Source organism: Chiloscyllium punctatum, chromosome 49, assembly GCF_047496795.1.
Source record: "Chiloscyllium punctatum isolate Juve2018m chromosome 49, sChiPun1.3, whole genome shotgun sequence".
Taxonomy (NCBI): domain Eukaryota; kingdom Metazoa; phylum Chordata; class Chondrichthyes; order Orectolobiformes; family Hemiscylliidae; genus Chiloscyllium; species Chiloscyllium punctatum.
In genome coordinates this window covers 16,168,716-16,195,811 of record NC_092787.1, presented here as the reverse complement: position 1 = coordinate 16,195,811, position 27,096 = coordinate 16,168,716, and the positions used below count along the sequence as shown (strand labels likewise).

Here is a 27,096-nt window from a genome sequence, read left to right as displayed (position 1 = left end):
TAAGCGAGGGAAATTCCCTCTTTATGTGTAAGGTCATAATGTATGTTTGTGGTATAGGTTGATCACATATTTGTGAAATAAGGCTTGTTAATTTTGTAACAAAAAGTATTGGTAAAGCCACGAGTGCTCAACTGTATTAAAAGGTAAACTGGATGGCAAATTCTGACACCTGCATATGAAGATTAACTGTAGAAACAAGGAAGTAACCATGACCCTCTGAACGTTTTGCTACACAATACGTTGCCCAGAGACGTAGCATTCTCACACAAACAACAGAGTGCATTTGTGATTGTTATCCACTAGATACTAGCACAAAAGAAAAAAATAGGATTTGTCCATTCAAATATAAGCAAAATAGTAGTGGCACAATGAATCTTTAATTATTGTCAGAAAGTTGAATACTCCCATCGGGCTGTTCTCATTAGAGAGACAACTAGTGGTGTTTTAACCTGAGGTTTAACCTCACACTAGGGGAGATGTTGAGAAGCTGTCACCTTTATGACGACCTCAGCCACAAAGGAAATGAAACCTTAATGTTGGTATTACTCTGTATTGTAAACCAGCTGTCTAGCTAACTGAGCTAACCAACCACCAAACAATTTCTCAGGAGGGCAAAATTCACTTTTTCAAGTATGTCCATTTCTTTCAGTTTGTAGTTATTATTGGAAATATAAAAAGTATTTTTTAAAAACTTTTTTTAATTTCTTGATCTCAATTTTCCTTATTCATGATAATCATCTCGTACCAGTTATTTCCCATTGACCATAAAATCCAAACCATTGTATTATTACTAGTGACTTTATATAGATTTCATGATTGGAAACATAACTAGATTCTAATTATATCATGTAGTATATTGAAGTCAAACGTATCCCTATTAAACTCCATTTCACCCTAGATATAATGTGCTAGTTCAATATTACTAATACAAAGGTTTAAACTCTTATAAAGACTTACCTGTTTGGAATAAATCCTGCATCATTTAGCATTTCAGCCTGTCTCAGATCTTGAGGGAATCCATGCATTACCCAGCCCCGAGTGGAACAGTCCAGTTTACTCAGACGTTGAGTCATACATTTTAAGACGATAACATCTGGAACTATATCCAAAATAAACAGAATTGTACAATCATTATGTAAGGTAGCCCTGGTCACATTTCTGAGTTTTAGTGAGACAAAAACAAGAATTTTGATAACTTTCCACTCCACCACTGTGCATTTGCTCAAAGTATCTTCCCTAGCTGGCAGTCATACTTAACAGAGTAGATAAATGAATCAAAGATTTTTTGCAGCCTGTGCCAATTCAATACTCAGTATTGAGGTGATAGTTGACATGTAAACATGAATACTACATTCTTCTTAACCAACTTATAATCCTAGATTCTCTCATTTAGGACTGATGGCAAATGTTCTATTAATAGCTAAAAGATTCAAATATCATGAGGAATAATTTTCAGTATAGTGTAACCTTTTGATTTCTTCCCATTGCTAATTCATGCCAACTGTGCAATTACCGTGAACGTAGTTTATTTCATTTTGTCTGTTGCATTGCTTGTACATATTTCTTTTTTGCAGCTCTTCTTTGCAATTTAAAATATATTATCTTAAATATTTACCACATGATATAAATTCACCATTTATTTATCAAAAGAATACAAAAGGAGTTTGGAACTACCTTTGCAATTTAAAGGTAAAAGAGTCTGAAAGATTTTTTTTAAATTCATTCACTGAGTGTGGGTGTCACTAGCTAGGCATGCATTTATTGCATATCCCTTATTGCCCACAGGGCTATTAAAAGTCATTGCTGTGGGTATGAAGTCACAAGTAGGCCAGAGAAGGTAAGGAAGGCAAATTTCATCCCCTGAAGGATATTAGTGAACCAGATGAGATTTCCCTTATAATCAGCACAGGTTTTATGGTCAGCAGTAGACTCTAAATTCCAGATTTTTAATTGAATCTAAATTCAAACATCTGCCATGGCAGGATTCATACCCAGGTCTCCAGATCACTGTAATAATACAACTAGACTATTTCTTCCCCATTACAGATATGGGGATTAGAAGAGTGGTATATCAATGTGTTATGATTAGTTAGGTACCAACTCTGTCCTTGGGATTATTTGGGGTTTTTTTTGTTTTATTTTGATTATTGTTTTTTGATGGGAAATTAGAGGGAGCAAATCTAAGTCCATATGAGTGTTTCCTTTCAAATTTATCATCAACCTTTATGATCACGTCCTATTCAAGTATGACTCACTATGATAAATAACTCCTACCGATATATCATACCTTATTTAAAACCTAATTTATTTTCATTTGAACAAGGACCTAGAAATTCGATTTTTTGCATGTGCAAAATGTGTCCTTAAGGGGTCATATGGACATCATTGTGTACTTGATCTTTTCATGCCACAAGTATAACGCCATCATATTTTATTAGACACTTCCATCAGTATTGTATTCAGATTTGTGACTATATATGCATGCTATATAACTTCCAAGCACTTTTCAACACCTGAGCAGCAAGAGGTGTTGGAGGATGAATAACAGCATAAGCAAGAAGAGTAGAGGAACAGTGTTCAGCTTTGTTCTCCACATTTATGAAAGGATATACTTGCATTGGACATGGTACCACAAGGATTCACTAGGTTATTCCCTTTGATGAAGGGGTCAATTTAGAACGAATGAGGAGACATTTCTTCAGCCAGAGAATGGTTGGCCTGTGGAATTCATTGCCACAGAGCGCAGTGGAGGCCAGGACTTTAAATGTCTTCAAGACACAGATTGATAAATTCTTAATCTCGCAAGGAATTAAGGGATGCGGGGAAAGTGCGGGTAAGTGGCATTGAAATGCCCATCAACCATGATTGAATAGGGGAGTGGACTTGATGGGCCGAATGGCCTTACTTCCACTCCTACTTCTCATGGTCTTATGAGGGTGTGTTCTTTGATAAGAGGCAGAATAAATTAGACCAATATTCTCTGGAGCTCTGAAGAATGAGAGGCAAGGGCTTTTGCCTGAAACGTCGATTTCGAAGCTACTTGGATGCTGCCTGAACTGCTGTGCTCTTCCAGCATCTGCAGTCATTGTTTTTACTTACCAGAATGAGAGGCACCCCCATTGAGACATATACAATTCTAAAGGGGCTTGATAGGGGAGACTTTGAGAGATTGTCCCTATAAGTGGGGAATCTAAAACAGACCTAAAATTGGGGACCAATTATTTAGGGCTGAAATGAGAAGAAATTACTTCATTCAAAGGGTTGTGGATCTATGGAATACTCTACCCTGAAGAGGTGCAGATCCTTTATTTTTGAAATTTAAGGCTGGAAAAGCCTTTGGTTTCGATAACAATATGGGGAAGGTAGAGCTGATATCCAAGATGAATTATGATTATATTAAAAGGGGAATCTGGCTTAACAGGCCATCTGGTCTACTCTTGTTCCTATTTCTTTTGTGTTTTTGTGAGGAAATGAGCAGCATTGGCCATCAGAGCTCCTGTTGTCAGATTTCTTAGAAAACTTTCTCAACGTGTGCTTCACATAAAATATTTTGTTTCCAATTTCAATAACCTATCAATCTTTATCATCATCACTGCTAATTACCATTATCCAAATTCTTTCGTTCAGTCCAATCTTGTAGGTCTTGTCCTCACTTCTCTAAAAATAGTAACGCCCAACACCTCAATTCTTTGCATAATATTTAACTGTGAAAAGTACAAATTATCCTTGAACAATCATGTTGTGCCTGTCTTATGCACACTTTTATATATTGTAGTGCTCCTTCAAAGTGTAAATCCAGTGGTTACAGCCTTCATGATAAGTGATCTCAAATACTTGTGGGCCCAGCTACTAATAGCAACATCCTAATGTGGACCAGGAGCAGTGTGATGTAGTTGACGAGATGACAGTTAAAAGGTGGCAGGGAAATAGGCAACCTGTTGTCCTGAGAGAAGACAGCTAGTACCTCTTTCATGGAACAAATACCAGCCTCCAGTAACAGTCTCAGAAATTCTACAGCTCTACAGGAAAACATCCTCACTGCTGGCTCTTGTGGGCATTGTCTGAGCCTCGTGGGCAATATGTGCTGGCATACAAGCAGTTAACTTAGTTCTATGGTCTGCGCTCGATCATTCCACTTTTGGCAGATTTGGTCTCCAAGACGTACACCAAGGAGATAAAAAGCAACATTGAAATCAGCAATCTATTCATAGTAAATTCAAAAAGAGGTTGCCTTGATGTGCATTAATAAGTGTTTGCATTTATATGAACTTGTAGTATATGGGGCCTTTGACAACAGAAGGATGCCAAGTGCTTCACAAAGGTTTGTTTTCAAATTGTAGTCTCTGTAACTCCATCCAACAAAAGCTTTCCCTGTGAGACCAACCTCTGGCCTGGACTGCTCCATGATCTTAGCAGTCTGGAGCCTACCATTTCTGCTTCAGCTATTGCCACCCAGGAATTCCAAATCCCTGCATCCTGATGCAATGGAGGGCACAGTGGTGAATTCTCCACTGCTTGATTGATGTGTGACTTTAGATACCTTCCCCAAAGGAAACAATGGAGGTCTCTCACTGCCACATCACCTAGCAGGTCAGACTGTTCCCACCTTCACAAGATTTCAGCCATTCACTCTGCTCCTCTCTTCACAGATGCTGCCAGATTTGCTGTGCATTTCCAATATTTTAATTTTAGATGCTGGGAATACTGCCCTGCCATGGGATCTTTTATCTCCATCTGAACAGGCAGACTGAGCTTCAATTTAACATTTAAACTGAAAGTCAGCCACAACAATGAAGCACTTCCTCAATTTTGCACCAAAGTGTCAGCCAAGATATGTGCTGAAATCCCGTGGAAGACTTGAATCCATAACAAGAGTGCTATCTCCGAGCCAAGCTGACATTGGCCCTTGTCGAAAAGCAGCTGGTGTGAAGGCTGCCAATAAAAACACATTTAAAGGTTAAAATAAATTCTAGCTTCCCAGTATCACTTGCATTTTAATTATAAAAATATCCACACGTACCATCAGCTATGTGAAAAATAAATCACAAGCAATTAGATTGGTAAGTAGTGTTCCATATATACACTGGAGTACCATGGAATATGATTGTTCCATGTCAGCTTAATGGTGAATCAACAGGAAACTGTGCTCATTCACGTTAAAAATAATCAACAAAAAGGGCCCTCAGGTTATTGCCAAAAAATGCTTAAACCAGAATTTTTGGTACTGCCTGCCATCTACTGGTGAGTGCTTTTAATAATGATATAATTACACATCAGCAGTTACAGCAAAAAAATTATTAAAGTAGTTTTATTATAATTAGTAGAAAGTTTGATAATAATGTGATTTATTATACTTCAAATGAGCAGGTTATATTTTAGATGCAAAATAGACCAACTGGAAAGGTAAATGTTTCCATCTGCGTGTTGTGATTTATGAACTATATACTATCATACTGAACAAAAGAGAGATTTAATTTTGAGTTTTTTGACATGCTGTGTTTGCCAGTACTCTATCTCACAAAGGATAAATCTTGCATTGCGAAAGGAGAAGAGTAGTATTGAGAGAAAGACCAAGAGTAATCACACACACAAGACAGCATGGAAGATCAAATATAGTCAAGGAAAATAATTACATTAGCAATCAATCCGATCAACATTAATTTTAACCATTTTTCAATTTTACTTCATTAAATAAAATGCTATTTGAGTCTTTTTAAAAAACCCTTAAATCTTTTGAGTGTCATTGTTGGCTTAAGACACCCCATGCAATCATTTCATGTATAACACAGAATTTTATAGCAATCAGAGTGATGTACATCATTTGACTTCAATGCACGTCATTTCCACATATGGTGGGGGGAGCAGAAACTGAGTCTTGCTGTACATGGTTATTGGCTGTTTCAATATTTGATACATTACACATGGAGCAGAACACTGTTTTAAAATTCACTCATGGAATGTAGGGTGTTGCCCACCCTAGTTGCCCTTGAGAAGATGGTTTTAACCTTTAAATGTGTTTTTATTGGCAGCATTCACACCAGCTGCTTTTCGACATGGGCCAATGTCAGCTTGGCTCAGTGATAGCACTCTTGTTATGGATTCAAGTCTCCCACAGGATTTCAGCACATATCTTTGTTGACACTTTGGCTCAGAATTGAGTTGCCCTTGAGAAGACGAACTGCTGCAGTCTATTTCACCTAGGAACATCCATAATGCCATTAGTTAGGGAATTCCAGGATGTTAACCCAGTGACACTGAAGGAACAGTGGTAATTTCAAAGTCCGGATGGCGATTGGCTTGGAAGGCACTTGCAAATAGTGGTGTTCCCATATCTCTGTTGCCCTTCTCCTTCTAGATGGTAGCAGTTGTGCAGTTAGAAGGTGCTATCGAAGGACCCTTGGTGAATTTCTGCAGTGCATCTCATAGGGAGTACACACTACTGCAACTGAGCTTCAGTGGCGGAGGAAGTGAATGTTTTTGAATGTTGTACCAATCAAGTCAGCTGCTTTGTCCTGGATCAAGCCAAGATTCTTGATTTTTATTGGAGCTGCATCTATCCAAGCAGGTTGACAGTATTCCACTGCACTCCTGAATAATATCATGTTGATGGTAGACAGGCTTTGGGGAGTCATCAGGTGAGTTATCCTAGAGTAGCATTTCTCAAAAGTTCATATTTGTTGGCCTCTGCTTGGGTGGATAAAAAGACCCCATTGAGTATCTGACAGTTCAGTCTTACTTGCTTTTATTTGCTGCATTGGTAATGGTACTTCTTTTGGTGAGACACCAACTGAGTTGATGCCTGGTACCAAGCTGAAGAGTTTCTGTTTCATGTCAGCCTCCACATTTAGCTGGTTCCTCTTTGTTATCAGTTTCACAACCAACCAAAATCCAACCTCATGATTGTCTGTTGTGATTGGATTTGATTTCTGTAAGGCCTTTAACAAGGTGCTGCATAGGACGCTGCTAAGTAAGATAAGTGTTAAAGGTAAGGTACTGACATGGACAGAGGATTGCCTTGTGCGCATAAGGCACAGTGTGGGGATAAAGGGACCTTTATCAGGTTGGCAGTCGGTGACTAGTGGAGTTCTGCAAGGATCAGTATTGGGATCACAAGTATTTGTGTTATACATTAATGATCTGGACGAAAGAAATTAGGGCCTTTGTTGCTAAGTTTGCAGGTGTCACAAAATATGTGGAGTGATAGATAGTGTTGAGGAGATAGGGAGGCTGCAGAAGGATTTGAGCAGGCTAAGAGACAGGGCAAAGAAGTGGCAGATGGAATATGATGTGGGAAATTGTGAGGTTGTGCACTTTCATAGGAATAACAGAGGCATAGACACTTTTGTTAAATGGCAAAAAGCTTTGGAAATCTGAAGCACGAAGGACATTAGAAGTCCTAGTTCAGGATTCTCTTAAGGCTTATGCGCAGGTTCTGTTTTATATACCAGTCCAAACTCCCTCAAAATATATTAAGAAGATAGTCTAGTCCCTCAGTTTTCTTTATTTTTAAACGTAAGTGAAAGGCGTTGCATTCCAGATGCAATTTGATTGGTCAAACTATTGACTTCAAGCAAAACTAATTTTATTTTTACATAACAGTTAAAATATGGACAAAATGAAAATAATTAGCTTACCTGTAACTCTATTGGAATGCTTAACAGACTAATATATATTAACTACTAATAATTAGCTGTTCCAATATTGTTCAATCCCATAAATTAACATTTAGCAAAGGCAAATTCAGTAAAATAGATTATCATATGCAATTTTAGCAGCAGGAAGAGAACCTTAACTTTTAGTTGTAACAGAGAAAACAATAAGACCTTCCACATCCAGCTTTAAGACCACAGCAACTACAGAAAGCTAAAACTAAAACTTCTGTGGGAGCCTGACCCCACCCATTCAGGCTGCTTCTATTTTTCCAACTAAAAACAAAAGCTCAAGGCCTCACAAGCGGTTTATTGGTTTTGAGCAGACTAATCATCACCTCTGTCTCAACCTTTCTTCATAAAAGAAACTAGGACAAAATATACCGCTTAAAGCCATAGTATCTCACAGCTGGCAATTAGAAAGTCAAATGCAATGTTAGCATTCATTTTGAGATGGTTAGAATACTAGAGCAAAGATGTACTGCTGAGGCTGTATAAGACTCTAGCCAGACTGCATTTGGAATATTGTGAGCAGTTCCGGGCCTCGCATCTAAGGAAGGACGTGCTGGTCTTGGAGGGGTTCCAGAGGACATTCACAAGAATGATTCTGGCAATGAAGGGCTCTGGGTCAGTACTCCATGAAGTTTAGGAGGATTGCTGGGGTGGGGGATATCACCATTGAAGCTTACAGAATACTGAGAAGCCTGAATAGAGTGAGTGTGGAGAAGATATTTTCGCTAGTAGGAGAGACTAGTACCTGAGGACACAACCTCAGAGTGAAAGGATAACTCTTCAGAACTGAGATGAGGATTAATTTCTTCAGTCAGAGAGCAGTGAATCTATGGAAATCATTGTTGTTACAGGTTGTAGAGGCCTAGTCATTGCATGTCTTTAAAACAGAGGTAGATAGGTTTTTATTAGTAAGGACATCAAAGGTCATGGGGAGAAGACGTATCAGCCATCACCAAAAGGTAGAGCAAACTCGATGGGCTGAATTCCCATCCTATATCTTCTGGTCTTACAATTGCAATCGGTGAGCCAAAGGTGTCTCAAACTTTTCTTGCCTAATACAAGGCAACCCCCCGTATCCGCGAATCCAGTTTCCATGGTCTCAGTTACCCATGGTTTACTGCGGCCCAAACATATTACAGCAACATTCCTGAACCAGGGATCAGGAGGCTGCCAAGAAGGTATGTTTCCCATTTAAATGAATGGGTTCGCACGTATCCACGGTTTCAGGCTTCCGCAGTAGGTCTTGGAACATATCTCAATGGTATGGTGGGACTGCTGTACTTCAATTCAATGATTTGCATTTTGAACTAGCCCAAGGATAACCTGGACCTCACTTTATAAATCATTGCCCTGAAGGATATTCTCTCTGTAAATAGTGACAACTTAAGGAGGATTAAGTCAGCATAAATGTGATAGCATTCGAGATGGGTTAAACAGAAAATCAGTATAGGTTACTTATTATTCATGATTGCGAAGAGAGGCACAGGATTAGATTTGTGACACATTAGCCATCGATGTAATTTTGTCAAAGAACATTGAGGAGACTATAGTGCATCTGATGCTTGTAGTCAAAAAGGGCAACTGTGTACTCCTCAGGGAACAATCAACTTCTGACCTTACAATGGAGAGAAGGGCATTGGTGAAACTGTGGTATGTGATTGTACTTTAGATGACACTCTCATGAACTTTTATATCAATGTCTTGGAGATGAAATTATGGGCCTATAACAACCATAATCTATTCATTTTGGTAGATATGCTATAGGATTAGAGAATTTTCTCTGATACTCATTTTTTACTGCGCCACAGCCAGTCCAATGCTGCTGAGATGTCAAGGGCAGTGATGCTCACCTCACCCCCAGAAGTCAATTTATGTCCATGTTTTTATAAAGGCTATAATTAGAGCTGGAGGTGAATTCTCCTGGGAAGACAAAGCTGTCTGGGTTGTTTATAAGTATTGCTTGATATCACTGCTGACAACTCCTGTGTTGATAATGAAAAGTCGGTTGATAGACCATTATTAACTAGGTTGGACTTATCCAGTGTGGCTGCACAACCTGTGAAGAAAGCTGTAAGTGTCATGGCAGTATTACACCATAATGCTTTCTACCCTGAAGGACTATATGTAGGCCTATGCACATGCAAATAAATTCTCTCCCAGGGAACTTAGGTGGTCAAAGAACTACACAATCCTTGAATTTTATGTAAAAAATTACCAAATGGAAATTAAAACAGTGGGCTGAATTTTAACTCGCTTCAAGAGTGATTTGGCAGCCTGTTACATCTCTTGCAAATCACTGAAGTTAGAAGAATTGAAAATTGGGAGAAGTGTAAAATGAGCTGCTGACAAGCTGACACTTATATTACAATATCACCCCAAGTCAAAATCTATCCCATTGACTAATGATGACAAAGTAGCTTACATCTTATTGATTACTGGTATTAATTATGCTGTTAAATCACTCTGACATGTAAAATTATAATGAGTCCAAATGAAAGGGAAAGGTTAGATTCTTAGAGGAAATTTGAATAAGCATACTTAACATCTTTCCACCAGTTTTAAATGAAAACAAAAAAAAAAGTTGAGTAATGTTCATCTGATTTATTTAAAAACGAAAGTAAAAATTGATATAAAATATATGAATGATCAAAAGTTGGTTCTTGTATCTTTGGTCCCTATGACAACTCTTATCAAGTAAGAAAAAGGAATGTTAGTGTTTGAATGGGATGTAAATATTTTGTTGGGTTGGGGTAATATCTTCACCCTAAATATTGTTTTTACTTTCCTTTCCTTCATAGTTTCCCATTCAGTATTCTGATTGTGTTTTTCTTCTATTTGTCTTCCTCACCACCATTCAACTACACAATAAAAGATAATCAAAAAGGTAGATGTTAATAGTGTGGTCATTTACATAGTATGAGCATAAGGAGTCTTTGGGTGAATTGAAATGCCCTTTATAGACAGGTGCATTTCTAACCTAGGTTCAAATCCAACTGATTTATCATTTGGCATTGAACTATGTTGGCATTGACAATTAGTAGGATATGCATGTGTGAGGGAGAATTATATTCATTGGTTATGAGCTTTGTGATTTTTTTTTTTTCAGTGCTGTATATAATGACTAAGGTTGTCATCATTCTCTTTTCAATGCTCTGTAAGACCTAAGGCAACTTATGTGCAACCTTTGTATTAGCATCATGTTTAAGGTATCATAGTGTATTGGCTGTAGAAATATCTGAGCAACGCAAAAGTTATAAGATTTAAGTGACACCAAAGAAATGACAACATATTTCCAGATCAGGATGGTGAGGGGGCTTGGCGGAAAACTTGTGGATGGTGATAATAACTTATCTGCTGCCCTGATCCTTCTAGATGGTAGGAGCCATAAGTTTGGAAGTATTGTCTAAGCAGCGTTGGTGAATTTCTGCAGTGCATCTAGTAAACGGTACCGAGTGCTTCTGCTGTGTATACACATTGGAGGGATTGTATGTTTGGGATGTCATATCTGCTTTGTCATGAAAATTATCAAGCTCCTTGGGTGTTTTTTGGAGCTGCAATCATCCAGGCAAATACTAGTTCATCACTCTACTTGATCAGTGCATGGATTTTAGGAGTTGGGAGGTCATATTGCAGCTGTACAGGACATTGACTAGGTCACATTTGGAATACCATGTGCAATTCTGGTCTCGCTCCTTTCAGAAGGATGTTGTGACACTTGAAAGGGTTCAGAAAAGATTCATAAGGACATTGCCAAAGTTGGAGGATTTGAGCTATAGGGAGTGGTTGAATAGGCTGGCGCTGTTTTCCCTGGAGCATCGGAGGCTGAGGAGTGACCTTTGTAGAGGTTTATAAGATCACTAGGGGCATGGATAGGGTATATAAACAAGGTATTTTCCCTGGGGTGGGAGTCCAGAACTAGAGAGCATGCGTTTACGGTGACAGGAGAAAGATTTAAAAGGGACCGAAGGGACAACTGTTTCATGCACAGGATGGTGTGCCTCTAGAATGAGCTGCCAGAGAAAGTGATGGAGGCTGCTATAATTACAACATTTAAAAGGCATCTGGATGGGTATATGAATAGGAAGGACTTAGAGCTGGACCAAGTGCTGGAAAATGGGACTAGATTAATTTAGGATATCTAGTCGGCATGAACGAGTTGGACCAAAGGGTCTGTTTACATGCTGTACATCTCTATGATTCTATACTTCCTGATATGCCTAGATGGTGGATAGACTTGAGGTATTCAGGAGGTGAGATCCTTGTTGTAAGATTCCTTGTATCTGCTTTCATAGCCTCAGTATTTGTATGGGTAGCCTGCTTCAGCTTCTGTTCAATGGGAGAATATTTAATGAAACGGGGGGGAAGTATTCAGTGATGCCATTGAATGTCAAAGGCCAACAATTAGATTCTTTCTTGTTGAACTTGGTCACTGCTTGGTACTTCTGTGGTGTGAATATCACTTGCCACTGGTCAACTAATTCTAGGTATTGTCCAGGTACCGCTTTACTTGTATATGGATTGCTTAATATATAAGAAGATGCAAATGTTACTGAGCATAGTGCAGTCATCAGTGAACATCCCCACTTCTTTCCTAATAATAGAGGGAAGGTCAATAATGAAGCATCTTGGGCTTAGGAGGAACTCCTGTAGAGGTGTCCTGGAGCTCTGACAACAGACATCCTACAACCATAACCATCTTCCTTTGTGCTAGCTATGACTCTCAGAAATTTCTCCAATTTTCACTGATCCTAGTTTTGTTAGGGCTCCTTAATCCCCCAATTGATCAAATTCTGTCTTGATGTCAAGATTAGTCACTGTAACTTCCCTTTGGATTTCAGCCCTTTAATCCATGCTTGAACCAAAGCTGTAATGAAATGAGAAGCAGTGTGTTTCTGGCAGAAGCAAAACTGGGCGACAATGAGCAGGGCATTGATGAGCAAGTGCTGCTTGACATCACTTTTCTGATGATTGAATGTATAGCAAATGGCAAGTTGAAGTTGTCCTGCTTTTTGTGTACAGGAAATACATGGGCAATTTTCCACATGGATAGATGACTGTGTGTAATAGCTGTACTGGACCTCCTTGGCTAGGGGTGCATCAAGTTCTGGAGCACAGGCCTTCAGTACTGTTGTTGGAATGTTGAAAGAGTCCATAGCCTTTACAGTATTTAGTGCCTTCACCTGTTTATGATATCACGTGGAGTGAATTGAAAAGCATGGCTGTAGCTGATTGTCATAAAAACTCATATGGCTCACCAATGTCTTTAGGGAAGTAAGCCATTCCATGCTACCCAGTCTGGCCTACAAAAGACTCTAGTGCACACTAGGTTTGACTCTTAATGCTTTCAGAAGTGACCAGGCAAGTGATTGAGTTTTACAAGAGATGAACAATAAATTTCACATTTACTGTTGGTGCCTGCATCCTCAGGATAAATAAAGCAGAATAATAGGGTGACATCTTCTCATTTGCAGTTAGTGATTTGATGAGTAACTCGCCTGGTTCCTGGTTCATAATGGTTCGAAGTGATTTTTTTCATGCAATCTATCATTCTTCACATTATTACTATTCAATTTGGCACTCTTGCCGTTGAATCGCACAGCAGGACAAGAGGAAGTGCTCACAACTGCCAAGACTGCCTCATCTTCATTAAAGCCCAGTTGCACATTACCTTAGACACTGGAAGCCAAGAATTGCCCTTCACATTGTGATGCTGGACAAATATGGCACAGAAGGGAAATCTCAGACCTCATTTCATGAACCTTGCAAAGCTGGTGAACAGGAGTAAGGAAAAGGGGGCAGTTCATTTTCCATCTAGCCACTGTAGGGGGCCATGCCATCAAGCCTGGATCCAAATAGCAGCTTACAATAATGCCCCAGGTAAAGCAGAATGCCCAGCCTGGAGGAAGAAAGTATATAATCTTTTGCACTACACTCTGGTGAGTGCAACCATCTTCTCCTTTGCTACCTCAGAGTCACTGGGCCACCACTCATTCTAATTCTGCTATTGCACACACGTCACCAAAGCGCACAGGCTATACTTCTTATTATTGTATGCATCATATAAACTCAATAGCTCTCATCTACCTTATCCTCCCAAGCCATTAATCCTTCCTACCCTCCACGCTTCCTATTCATGTACTGGGCCTACTCACCACCTTTCCCATTTTTGAATCATCACGAAATGCTCAATCACCCACTTCCATCATACTTAATTCCTCTCATTATATCACAACAGGAAAAAATGGGCATGACCCTGATTGATGTTTGCGCTGTGACTGACCTAACTGCAATCCCTAGAATGGTTGTACTCGACCTGCAGGGTAGATTGTAGCTCAATTCCCAGACTCTGGTGGGACCAAGCGTCTGACTATGATGCGGCCCTGTAGTATATTTGGAAAAGCTTGACTGACTGTGGTGATATCCCTGACTGACTACAGTCCGTTTCACTGGACTAACGAATGATCCTCTTTGACTTTCAGACATGCCATTTGCTTGAAGCACATGAAGTGAGTGTTCCATGTAAACTGCTGGCACAAGTTGCTGGTGTGGCATTGACGTAGCCTGGTGCCATATAGCAACATGTCCAGTCAGAAAATATCAGATCTTCTCACCCTGACCAGATGCTTGCTTCTCCCTGTGCCCTAAAAAGCAATGTGAGCTACATAAAGGCTAACAGCCTCCAAGTAAGTGCAAAGAAGGCAAGCAAAGAGCTATTAGACGTATTCTGTGCAGATACGTAAGATAAATGTGGCTCTGTGTGCAAAGTGACCTGGTCAAATCATGCAACTGAAGATGTCTTGGCGTTCGTGCTGAAGGAATGAAATGATGTGTGAGTTGGTCAAAGAGCAGATATGATGATGCAGTGAGACTGGTGTTTTGCCAGTGCTGCCTCACGCAGACAAAGGCTTGAAAAACATGATATCCATGGACCATGCAGGGACATTGTGCTGAAGATATAGTTGGATGATGCCCAGGGAAAGCAATCCACAAGCTGCAGCCACCAGTTATCTGTTTTGATTCACATGTCAGAAATGTGCACCATTTAGTTTCTCAAGGAAGGAGAGGAGAATTAGGAATCATGTATAAATAAAGTGAGTTGGGGTATTAATGAGAAGCAAATACATGACAATAAGGTAGAGGCCACTCAACAGTGAGATTCTGATGCTGCTATTTAATATGAAACATAATTTAACATAAGAGGAAAATCATGGTTTTCTTTTCTGGACATCAAAGTTAAGGACTTATTAATGGCAGGCGGCATGGCTTTGTGCAGGGGAGGTCATGTCTCACAAACTTGATTTGAATGTTTTGAGGAAGTGACAAAAATGATTAATGAGGGCAGAAGGACGGATGTTGTTTACATGGACTTTTGCAAGGTTTGCGACAAGTTTTTTACACAGCTAGTGTTAAGTTCCTGGAATGCACTGCCAGAGAAGTTGGTAGAAGCAGATACAATAACAATGTTTAAGAAGCATCTTGTCAGATACATGAATAGGCAGGATTTGGAGGTGTCAATGTTGGACTGGCATGGACAAAGTTAAAAATCACACAATACCAGGTTATAATCCAACAGGTTTATTTGGAAGCACTAGCTTTCGAGGCACTGCCTTTTCATCGTGAATAGGCAGGGAATAGAGGGATAGGCAAAAGATTTCAGTTTGGAAAGGCATCACGTGTTTGTGCAGGCTTGGTGGGCCGAAGGGACAGTTCCTGTGCTGTACTGTTCTTTGATTCTGAAGTTTTCATACTCTCTGTATTTCTCAAACTTTCTTGCCTTGCTCCCACCACACCAGGAAGTGGACTACTTTGCCCATGGTATGGAGCTTGAAAATCAACGAATGACCGAAAAGAAAAGGAGGCAAGATGGATTACAGAAGTTGCATCCTCTACTCTAAAGAGCTCCACTGGGCCTGTTCAGGAAATCTTTCCACTCTGCACGAGTTTGCACTGATCCAGTTATCTCGTGCCCAGAATAATATGTGAAGGAGTCGATAGTGGAATCTGAGCCATGTAATTGTAATAGCTGTGCAGTCACTTATGAGTCACTCGGATCAATAATTTGACAAGTAGTTTGATTATAAGGCTTAATTTCCAAGTCTCCCTGGTATCACTCTCTTGGCCCTTCACTCGGCTGTATTACCAGCCCACAAATAAAAACCAACCAAATTGTAAAGTCTTCCTTCTCTGATTAGAACTGAGCCTCCCAAATTGAAAAAAACTGTGTCTGTCTGAACCAAATTTACAGTGACTAAGAATCATTAGGAAGCAATATGTGTCAAATTCAGAATGCATATCAAACCCACAGGAATTTAAAAGACTCGATAATAATGCCAAGGAACATTTCTGCTGATGTTTCTTAGTGTTGATGGATGGAATCGATAGTGTTATCAAAACCAGTTTGCAAAATTCTATGAAAATCAACTTACATGTTCCATTCCTCAACTTACATAACCTTCTTACCATGATAAGTACATACAGAACACAGAACACAAAACACATCACAGCTGCCTCCAAGAACATCAGAGTAATGAATAATAATTAGTTACAGACTATAAACTGACACTTTGGGTATTGTTGGGTTAATAGTTCTCTAATCTACTAATTGAAAGTTAACAGTATTTGTTTTAGCAGTGTGTGTCATTGCTTTTGAGGTGGCTCAAGGGTAATTTAACAATCTACAACTGGAGAAGGGTGTTTTACTTGTAATGTACATACAGACAATTGATCAATGCCTGGAAAGTAAGGATTTCAGAAATGCTTTAATGCGTGATTTAATCTATTGCAAATGTTTAAGCTCAACAATAAATTTTATTTGAATACTGAATGATCTATCTCACCAAATATGTATATATTGTTTTTGTATGAAAATATATGAATTCAATTCCAGCAATTAAATTAAATTTGATGGCAACATTAATTTAAATTATTCAATTAAATTTTAAGCTGTAAGCATTTTAAGTTTCAAAAGTGTGAATTCTCACACTATTGAAAATGGTTTACTGTAAAGACTGCATAATGCGAGCTGCTCATTTCATTTCACTTTAATATGAACTTTAAAGTTAGCTTATAGACCACCCTATAAGCTCTTCTGGAGGAAGACAAATTACCAGCAAGGGGTGATACAGAATTAGTAATGGAAGGGAATAACACATTAATATAATTTTATACTGTTGGCCACTGATGAATTTTATTTTTAAAATGTTTTATATATTTAAAGAATAAATTTTACCTATGGAAAGTAAAATAACTTTTTTTTGTCAAAAAAAGGAAAATAAGTTGCACCACAGGGTCCATCGCACCTCTGAAAAATTAAACTCGACAGATTCAAACTGTCCTATTTCCACTTCAAAAGAGCAAGGGCTCTGCTCTCCTCCTGACTCATCTTCAAACAGCAGCGCCCCAGAAACTTTCTTTCAGGCGAAGCTAAAGCAGCCTCTAGCTCCCTTAAGCACTGTACTGGTTACTGTAGCTGCTGCCTATGCCTGTCCTAATTATACCCATGTGAGTCTATTAATCAGTTAGTAAATTATTCAGAAACCCTTCTCTGCCTTCAGCTAGTACAAACATGCTCTAAGCAAGGGCTAGAGGGAAGTGCAGGGGATGTCCCTGTGGACCTCACTCTGAGATATTCAGTTGTTCAACGTCTCCTGAACTCCCTGTTAATAACGAGTGAGAAAAGCTCTGGTGGTGTCTGAATTTTGCCCTTTGTTCAATATCAGAACACCATCAGTAGGGGGGTCAGGAACCTTACCTGGCTGCCTACTTTCAACATAGGGTTTAATGGCTTCACCGAATCTTGTCTCAGCAGCGACAGGCTCCTTCAGTAACTGTCCACAGGAAACTGGAAAAACAAGTGTTCATCTCAGCAATGTCATTCAAAGAAGTAATTTTCCCGGTCACGAGTAAAACTACAACAGTCTATACTACCCTCAAATTCCTTGTGAATCGTGTTATAGTATGCCTGAAGGTATAATTATTTACATGACATATGCTACCCATTCATAAAATATTTGAAAAATTCAAATGTTTCATAGACCATTCACCTACAGCTGTGAAGAATAACTGTTTCTTAAACACTATTGACAAGCAGCTTTACTGTTTCATTGTTCCCAGTCATAATTCACATTAATGATTTGGACTTTGTAATCAATGAAGAAAAAATTTAAATTCACAGATGATACCAAATTGTGAAGTTGGGGAGTAATCAATATTGAGTAAGGACTATAACAAATTATGGGAGGACATTAGTAAGCTTGCAGAATGGATAAATGATTTGCAAATGCAGTTCAACATAGATAAATAGGAGGTCTACATTTTGATAGGTAGAACAGTAAAGTCACTTACTACTTGGAATATGCAAGTCCAGCTGGGATAATGAAAGAAAGAGCTCTCGGTGTACAAATACACCAATACCTAAGACCAAACCTTGCCTGAGAAAAATCATGAAATTTAGAAATTGTAGGAATATGTAAATTTGTCATTTTTGGTGAGGCTTACTAAAAAAATTGAAGACTGAAAGCAAATAAACAATTTAATACTTTACAGTTGTACGCAATTTTAAAAGTTACTGGTTGCTATTAATCTCCATTGTTTTATTCTGAACTACTCATAAGAATCAGGATTATTTATTTATTTTGTGATTTATACAAAACAGAAAAATATTCTTGTTGCATTTCAGCATATAGTTGGGCTAAAGATTCAGTTGGTGTCAAAAAGAACTTCATGAATTTCAATAACAGTTGAACAAAGTTGTCAACTAATTTGATAGTAAATGACTAACTCTTGATCACATAGACATTAAGACAGTGCAGTCAGTTTAAGTTAGTTTAATTTAATCTAATTGAATTATGCATAAAAAAGCAACACTATTAAATCAACAGATTAACAACATATCCTCAACCTAGAACTGAATTCAAAATAAGTATTGTATTTACGTATATTACGTAGGTTTATCACATCTTTCAGAAATATCTTAAAGTACTTCATATCAAATTAACATTTTTAATTGTGACAACCCATGCTGCATGACAACAGTAAGCAATCCTATGAACATTGCACACCACAAAGTGGCCCAGAATTTACTGGGAAAATTACAGTGAGTAAGATATGCATGTTATTTCTTCTATGTACAAGAAAACCTCAGGAACTTGTGACAACACAGACATGGAAAGTGAATTGTGAACAGTTCCATTTTACTGCATGGACCATGCTACTCCACTGTCCATCTTAGAAAAATCAAAGTTTGCTGACAACCCCACCATAATTGACCTTCTGTTTTAAAATAGTGCCATGGGATTGTTAGTATCCACCTAAACCAACAAAGAGGATTCTTGTTCTGTTTTTCAAACTGATAGTGAGACCAATGGCAGGCATGTTAAGCATGTTATGCTAAGTAACTGCATTATAGTTAATTTTGCTATGGGCAATTCAAAATTATGACCCCAAGAATGTTTGATGAAAACGGAAGTTACTTGCTGTTACCAATTATTTTCATATTTGAGCAATGAAGAAAAATAAAGTTTCTTTCACATTGGAACACATTGACTATTAGCTCCAACCCTGTACATCTAGCTAGAGAATCAGTGTTGTAGTCTGCTGAAAGATGCATAAAAGTAAAAATACTCAGCCTCCAAGATCTTTTTACCCCTGGGCATAGCACCTGATAACTCAACAAAAGGTGGCTTTGACTGCACTCAGGTTATCTGAGGAATGGCCCATCTGCCCTCCTAGTGAAAGAAGACACTTCGGAAAAGAAAAACAATGAAACCACCAGAATATATAGATCAGCAGTGTGAAATAGACAAGGATAATCATTTGACAGTAAAAAGAGCAAATGCTGACAACATGAAGCAGAGCAGCCAGCATCCAAAAACAGAGAAGGTTTGCCATTTTGGTTGCAGCATCACATAGACTATGTGAGTCTGATTCAGCTCTGAAGTTTGATTTCCATACCAGTAGACAGAAATATAGAAGATATATTTATGACAAGTCACTGAAGTATCAAACATAGAAGTACTGACCTTGCAGCAACGTTTATCTATTGTATGTTTAGATGCCTCCAGAGGCAAAACTGTAATAGAAACAAGTCACAACAGGCCATGGACTTACCACATATTTACTGCAGATTGTAAAGTTTCAAATGTACTGCTGTTGTACAGCAGAATCTACAAGACAAAGACAGAAGTTCAATAAAGACAAAAAGTCCAACTGAGTTAGTGCTCACCGTTAACAATCCTGTATTTTTCAGCAATCAGTGCTGCCTGCAGGCTCCTACCACTGCCAGGGGGACCATGAAGAATAATTCTTGGTGTGTAGGGGGCATTGGATCGATGTCGGCTTTGGACATGGCTTAAAGCTGTGTACAATGGAAAGGTTTTTTAAAAAAAATTAGCAGAGACTCTGAGCACTAATAATACTTAGAGGCAAACAAATTCATACAGTATGAATGTTGTTAAGCCCCATTTGTACGTGATTTCCCCCCACACACCTTCCCCATTTGTATTAATTAACTGTGGAGTAATTAGATGTAATTATTCCCTCCTGATTTTCTTTCACAGTTGCAAAAATGTATAAAGATTGCAACGCATGAATAGCCTGTTCCACGCTTTAAATAAATGAGGTTCAAGTGGAATTTTCATATTTTATAAAATTTTTCAATTAATTTAATTGTACAAAATACAAACAATTATGGATACACATCAACAGAAAATTATGCAATCTTAGTTTTTTAAAAAAATACACACTGTTAAGTCAAAGTGTATTGCTGCACAGATGTTAAAAGTTATAATTTACATTAATTTTTATTAAAAATCAAATAGCCTCACTATATATTGTTTGTTTTCTGATCTCTTCTGCATGAGACAAACACAGCTTTCTTGCAAACCCAAGGGAACAGTGGGTTCAACAAATCAGAGTATAAGGCAAACTTCGGATTCTGACTTGATAATGCAACATGTGAAATTATCCTGCAAAAATGAATCAGTCTGTGCACATTTCTCCTCTTCCACTAATTGCTGCAAATTATAAAAATTATTTATGCTGAAATACAAGATTGAAATTAATGAAATGCAACATAAAATTTTCATGACTTTAGTCAGCAGAATGTTTTTGCCTAGTGAATAAAGACCTTGGCACTGCAGTAATATGATGTCTATGAACAATAAGAAAGTGGTAAGACACTCATAAAGGAACAATGAATTGCCTTTACATACTGCTTCAATGCAGGCAGTTTGTTTTTGATTAATTCAAAAAAATGTAGGTGTTATTGATTAAGCCAGCCCTTTTCACACATGCCTAATTCCCCTGGAGAAGACAGTGGTGAGTTGCCTTCTTTAACTTGAGCATTCTTAGGGTGTAGGGCTGCCCAGAGCACTGTTAGGCAGAAAGTTCCAGGTTGTTGTTCCAGTGACAGTTAAGGAATGGTGACATAGTCTCAGTTCCTTAACTGCATGGCTTGAATGAGCGCTTGCATGTAGTGGTACTCCTATGTGTTTGTTGGTCTCATCCTATATGGCAAAGGCCGTGGGTTTGAAAGGTGCTGTCGGAGGAGCCTTGGTGAGCTGCTGGAATGCATTGTGCAGACAGTACACACTGCCACTGTATCAATGGTGAAGAGAGTGAATGTTCAAGGTTATGGATGGGGTGCAAATCATCAGGCTGCTTTGTTCAGGTCGTGTCAAACCTCTCCAGTGTTGTTGGAATGGCACACATCCAGGAAAATTGTGAATATTCCATCATAATCCTGACTTGTTCCTTTTGATGGTGAACAGACATCATAGAATTCCTAACTTCTAACCCACTCTTATAGCCACAGTATCTATATGGCTGGTCCAATGATAATATCCAGTCTGCTGATAGTGGGGGATTCGGAATGTCAAAGGGCGATTTCTCTGGTCATTGCCTGGGACATGTGTGACACAAATGCTGTATATAGACTTGGCTGCTTTAGTATTTGTGGAAACATGAATGCTGCTGAACATCTTGCAATCATCAGCAAACATCTCCACTTCTTACCTTACGATGGAGGGACACTAGTCCAAGAAATGTCTTCAATGATGCTCTAGGGCTGAGACGATTGACCTTTCAAAAATTAGAACATCTTCTTTTGTGCTAAGTATGACTCTGACCAGCTGAGATTTCCCCGATTCTCACTGAGTCCAGCTTTGCTAGGGATCCTTGACATATACTTGGCTGAATGCTGCCTTGATGTTAAGGAAATCAACCATCTCACCTCTGGAGTTTATCTCTTTTGTCCATGACTGAAGTTGCAATGAAGCCAGGAGCCAAATAGCCATGATAGAACTCAAACTGAGCAGTACTAAACAGGTTTGCAAGTGTTGCTTCATAGCCCTCTCAGTTACCCCTTCAATCATATTGCTGATGATTGACAGTAGAATGATAGAGCAGTAATAGGACAGCCTTTTGCGCACAGGACACGCTTGATCAATTTTCCACATTGTCCAGTGAATGCTCGTGTTGTAACTGTACTGGTATAGATTACCTAGGAATGCAACTAGTTCTGGGGCATAACTGTACAGTATTATGTTGGAATATTGCCAGGCTTCATAGCCTTTGCAGAATTAAGTGTCTTCAGTTGTTCCTTGATATTAAATGGAATGAATCAAATTGGTTGAAGACTGATATTTGTGATGCTGGAGATCTCAGAAGGAAGTAGAGATGGATCATCCCATGGCATTTCTGGCCAAAAATTAATGCAAAAAACTTCAGCCTTGTCTTTTGCACTGAAGTGTTGGACTTCCCCCTCATTGAGGATGGAGCTATTTGTGGAGCTACCACTATGGTTAGTTGTTTGATTGTCCACTAATGTTCACAGCTGGATCTGGTAGGACTGCAGAACCCAACCCTGATAGCTGATAGTTTAACCCTGTCTATTGATTTCCTTCTTCTTAATAACTGAGTAGGTGAATAAAAGTAACCAAAATAGAGCAGCTGCAGATATTAATTTATAAAATCACACGTTTAATTTTCACTTTTGGAGCTTCTTTCACCACTATTACTTTTTTTAAGGACTTTACAACACAATAACTGGTGTGAAAGAATAGTAGGTTGCAATAGCAAAGTGCAGTGCCAGAGCGAATCGACTCTTCTTCTCTTTCTCACTTTCTGCCCACTGTATTATGTATGAGTTTTGATCAGTTGGACTGTTGCAGAATAAACCAAAAGGGAGTAAGTGTCCCTTTCCTTTCTGAAAGCATTTATAACTTCTGTAGTTTATTTTGGACAAAGTGGTTGTCAGTGGTCCAACTCATACACCATTGCAGTAAATAGTGTACACATAAAACAAATCATCTGGACACCCAGATGATTGCTGGAGGTGAATAGCTGGTCATAAATTTATGTTTATTAGGAACTTTATATTGAATATAATGCTTACCCCAATATTGTTTTAATTTGAGAACTTTTCATGAAACATATATTGGTGAGTTCTGTCTCCTTAGTTTGAATTGGATTTCAAATCAATAAAATGATAGTCAACTCACCGTTTCACTCATAATTTCAACCACCACCAAACAGAAGCTCTCAGCAATACAAATATTACCTTTACTAGATCCTCCTATAAAAGGTCGTTGATAGAATATTACTTACTCTGGGAAAAGACATCAACACTGGGCTGATCCGCATTAATAATATGGTATTTTTTACTGTAGCTATTCAGTATCCCATGAATCACTCTGCGGTATTCCAATAATCTCTTCGCAGTTTCTTCCTCTGAAGTTCCATCAGGTTTCACTAGGCGCTTTTGTATTTTGCTGGAGGTTGGCCAATTGAAGGTTGTATGATATATTTCTAGAGTATACAGGTAAAGGTTAAAGTAAAGAATGGAATGGTAATGCACAATATGAATTATAAACCACTCTCTTTGAAGGAACAGTACTCTAGGCAATATAAAGAATATAAACCCACTTCAGTGGTTACATTTATTTACAGATTAATCAAGATGCATCAGTCTCTATTCTTATTCAGTAATCAACAACACTGAGAATTATTTAGCTAAAATTTGAACATCTTACTCGTTTATAGAGAAAATATATTTAGGCCAGCCGATAATGGTAATTATGAAGGTAGATTTAAAATGAATAATATTAAGAAAGCGCTACAAAATATTAGAAGATCACTGCCGAACAAAACTTTATTTTGTTACCTGGGAAACTATAATTAAAAATGTTGTGATATCCAGAACTGTGCATTTATAATACAAGTTTCAAAAATAATTATTTGAGAACAACTTTATTTTAATTTTACTATGGATCTGTCATACAAAAATTAACTTTTTTAATTTCAATACTGCAAAACTGCAAGAAAGGCATTAAAAAATTGTGTCACAAAATAAATTATAGTTGTTATAAATATATTGGAAAAGAATGGATAACATGCTCATTTAAAAATAGGATGGTAAGTATACAACTATTTATGGAGTGGCAGGACACAGTGTGAGTAGGAACAGGAAAAAACAATATTTAGAATCTCACGTTAGTTTTAGCATAATATTGCAGGAGTGGAAAAAACACTTGTCGCAGATGAAGTATTATCTATTTTAGGACTGATAGGATTGCAACTGAACAGCAGTGGTATTTCACTGCTACACCATGAAGGTGAGACAGTGAATGAAGTTGGAGAAATGATCTGTACTGAACCCAGGAAAGCATAACAGTTGTGCCACAAAGAATATGTTTACTTAATAGACTAATACAATGGGCAGAAATGAAATTGGGCTGATGGATTTAAAGGTGAAATCAAAATTAATCTGATCCCTTTAGCACATCGATGCTTTGGTATCTTGTGTGACAACTGACTGCTCACATCACACCACTTCTAAAGGATATGGTTAATGCTGTAAAGCATGTGGATGATACCATATAAATACAATATAAATTTCTTTTAACATTCTTCTGTTGCATACCACATTTCAGCATTTTTAGGTCTCCTCCTTCCCAAAGCACAAACAAATGAGTTGAGTGTATTGTTCAGGATGTAAAGCAGCCTAGTCTTTGCTCCCCCTAGAAGATGCATGCAGTTTACATTCCTCAAAATATTTCTACAAGGATATCACTGGATATTCTATTAACCACAATACACAAGAACCACAATAAAGAAAAAGCATAGTGAAACAACTTGCTTCTGTTTTGGAAAATTACTATTTTAATCATTAAGATACTTAATATTAAAAAAAAGTGTAGAATGTAAGAGGAGAAATGGAGCTGGTTATAAACTACTTTAAAGTGTAATTCTGATAAAGAGTTAGTTTATAAATAATGGATTATACCTCCTGTAGTCATGTCAATCCTTTTCTCAAGATTTCTCTCAATTAACACGGTATCAGGGGCATCAAGTATAACTGTGGATGGAAAAGCTGCAGTTAATGTATAATTGTATAGTTACAATGGGATCATTAATTGGTGGAAACCATACTGAACTTAGCTTGAACATATCAGAAGTATAGCATCTTTCAAGGTGAACTGATCCCTTAAATACTATCATATAAGTCATTATACCATGTTCCCAGGACTATCCATTGCAGCTTTCAAGCGTTTTGCAGATACAAGATAAACACAGGAGGCATGTTTTGTGAACAAATTATACAAATTATTTTTTAAAACACTGGGGTAATTTTAATTTCGGCCACCCAGCAAAATTGAGATGATTGCCAGTTAAAATCAGCTAAATGCCTTTCCCACCAATGTACCGCCTGAATTACATTGTAACCATCTCCATAACTATTCTATACTGATGGCTAGTGCATCCAGCTTCTTTACATATGAGCAATACGTTCAATTTCAGGAAAGAAACATAAAAATGTTGTTAGAGACAGATGAGTGCCACAGGGGATACAATGCTTTATTTCCCCCTCCAATTCCATTTTGATTTAGTTGACTCCTTCTCTCCCTACCCTCCCCCCACAGTTTTTGAGGTTAGCATTGCCCTCAATAGGGCGGCACGGGCGGCACGGTGGCACAGTGGTTAGCAGTGCTGCCTCACAGCGCCAGAGACCCGGGTTCAATTCCTGCCTCAGGCGACTGACTGTGTGGAGTTTGCACGTTCTCCCCGTGTCTGTGTGGGTTTCCTCCGGGCGCTCCGGTTTCCTCCCACAGTCCAAAGATGTGCAGGTCAGGTGAATTGGCCATGCTAAATTGCCCGTAGTGTTAGGTAAGGGGTAGATGTAGATGTAGGGGTATGGGTGGGTTGGGCTTCGGCGGGGCGGTGTGGACTTGTTGGGCCGAAGGGCCTGTTTCCACACTGTAAGTAATCTAATCTAATCTAATCAATAGGCTTTACTTGCAAGTATTCAACTAGCCACATGGATGTTTTCCTAGTGGTGGAAAAAAAGAAAAAAAATGAATAATAAACTCTATTCACAAAGGTATCTTAGTTTTCTGTCCCACTCCAAAAGATAAAATTAACTACAATGATTTGGGAAAAAGGTATATGGGTTCTGGGCCAGGCCTGAATCCAAAAGAAAAAGCAGAAAAGAAATAGAAAATAATAAAAAGTTGTTAGGATTTCTGTTCTCACATTCAAAGTATCTGTCAGTCCCACATGAGTCCTGGAGATTTATAACGGAGCTTTGACCTATATTGTGTATGGAGCACTTCAGCTGATGTCTACACATATGTTACTGGCAAGTCAAGCATGTATTTAATACCTGTCAAACAAATTTCTCAATTTTAATATCTAGGAAATCCAATAGGTCCATTGTACTGTTGCATTCTACACAAGTTATAAATGATCTGTTACAACATGACAGCATACATCAATTTATAACAATATACTTTGGAAAATCTGTGCCGATAGTCGTCGCTAACTAATACTTTATCCATACACAGAGGGTGAACACCTTCATCATCATGCTGATTTTTAAGAAAATTTATTGATGGGATTAGAGTATCACTGCTAGGTCAGTATTCATTCTTCATCCCTGATCGGTCAGACTCAAAATGTATTGCTGTGAGTCTGGAGGCACATGTAGGCCAGAACAAGTAAAGATGGCAGATTGTCATTAGTGAACAAAATAAGGATTTACCATAATCAACATCTAACATGTTCACAGAAGCTCGGTTTTAGTTCCAGATTTTGTTTTTTCTCCATATTGCGTTCAAATTTCACAATCAGCTGTGGTGAGATTCAAACCCATGTCTCCAGAATATTAAGGTGGGGCTTTGGATTACTAGTCCTGTAATATTAGCACTACAGCACCACCTCTCCAGTATATGCAGGATTACTTTTATTGTACATTGAAAAAGGGAAGAAACTATGACAGTAGTTTCTCATCTAAATCAGTGACCAATGAAAATAAACCTTAATTAAACTGATATTAATCTATCAGTAATACTTTCTGAACAAACAAGGCATAGTTAATTTAATCAAAAAAAACTTTAAGAATGAAAGCAAGTTGCATAAGCTCGCCAAGTCAGCAGCT

At 38.2% G+C, this 27,096-nt stretch overlaps 1 protein-coding gene across 4 annotated transcripts in view; it reads right to left on the bottom strand.

The window, feature by feature from the left end:
• Positions 1 to 27,096, bottom strand: part of ak8 (adenylate kinase 8) — a 184,619-nt gene that overhangs the window by 65,415 nt on the left and 92,108 nt on the right. For all 4 annotated transcript variants that reach the window (XM_072566204.1, XM_072566206.1, XM_072566205.1 and 1 more), the window contains 5 exons: positions 24,946 to 25,017; positions 23,268 to 23,468; positions 19,885 to 20,016; positions 17,413 to 17,502; positions 958 to 1,099 (listed from right to left, as the gene is read on the bottom strand). In XM_072566204.1, the coding sequence (XP_072422305.1) occupies positions 958 to 1,099; positions 17,413 to 17,502; positions 19,885 to 20,016; positions 23,268 to 23,468; positions 24,946 to 25,017 (637 nt within the window). The remainder of the gene's footprint in view (positions 1 to 957; positions 1,100 to 17,412; positions 17,503 to 19,884; positions 20,017 to 23,267; positions 23,469 to 24,945; positions 25,018 to 27,096) is intronic.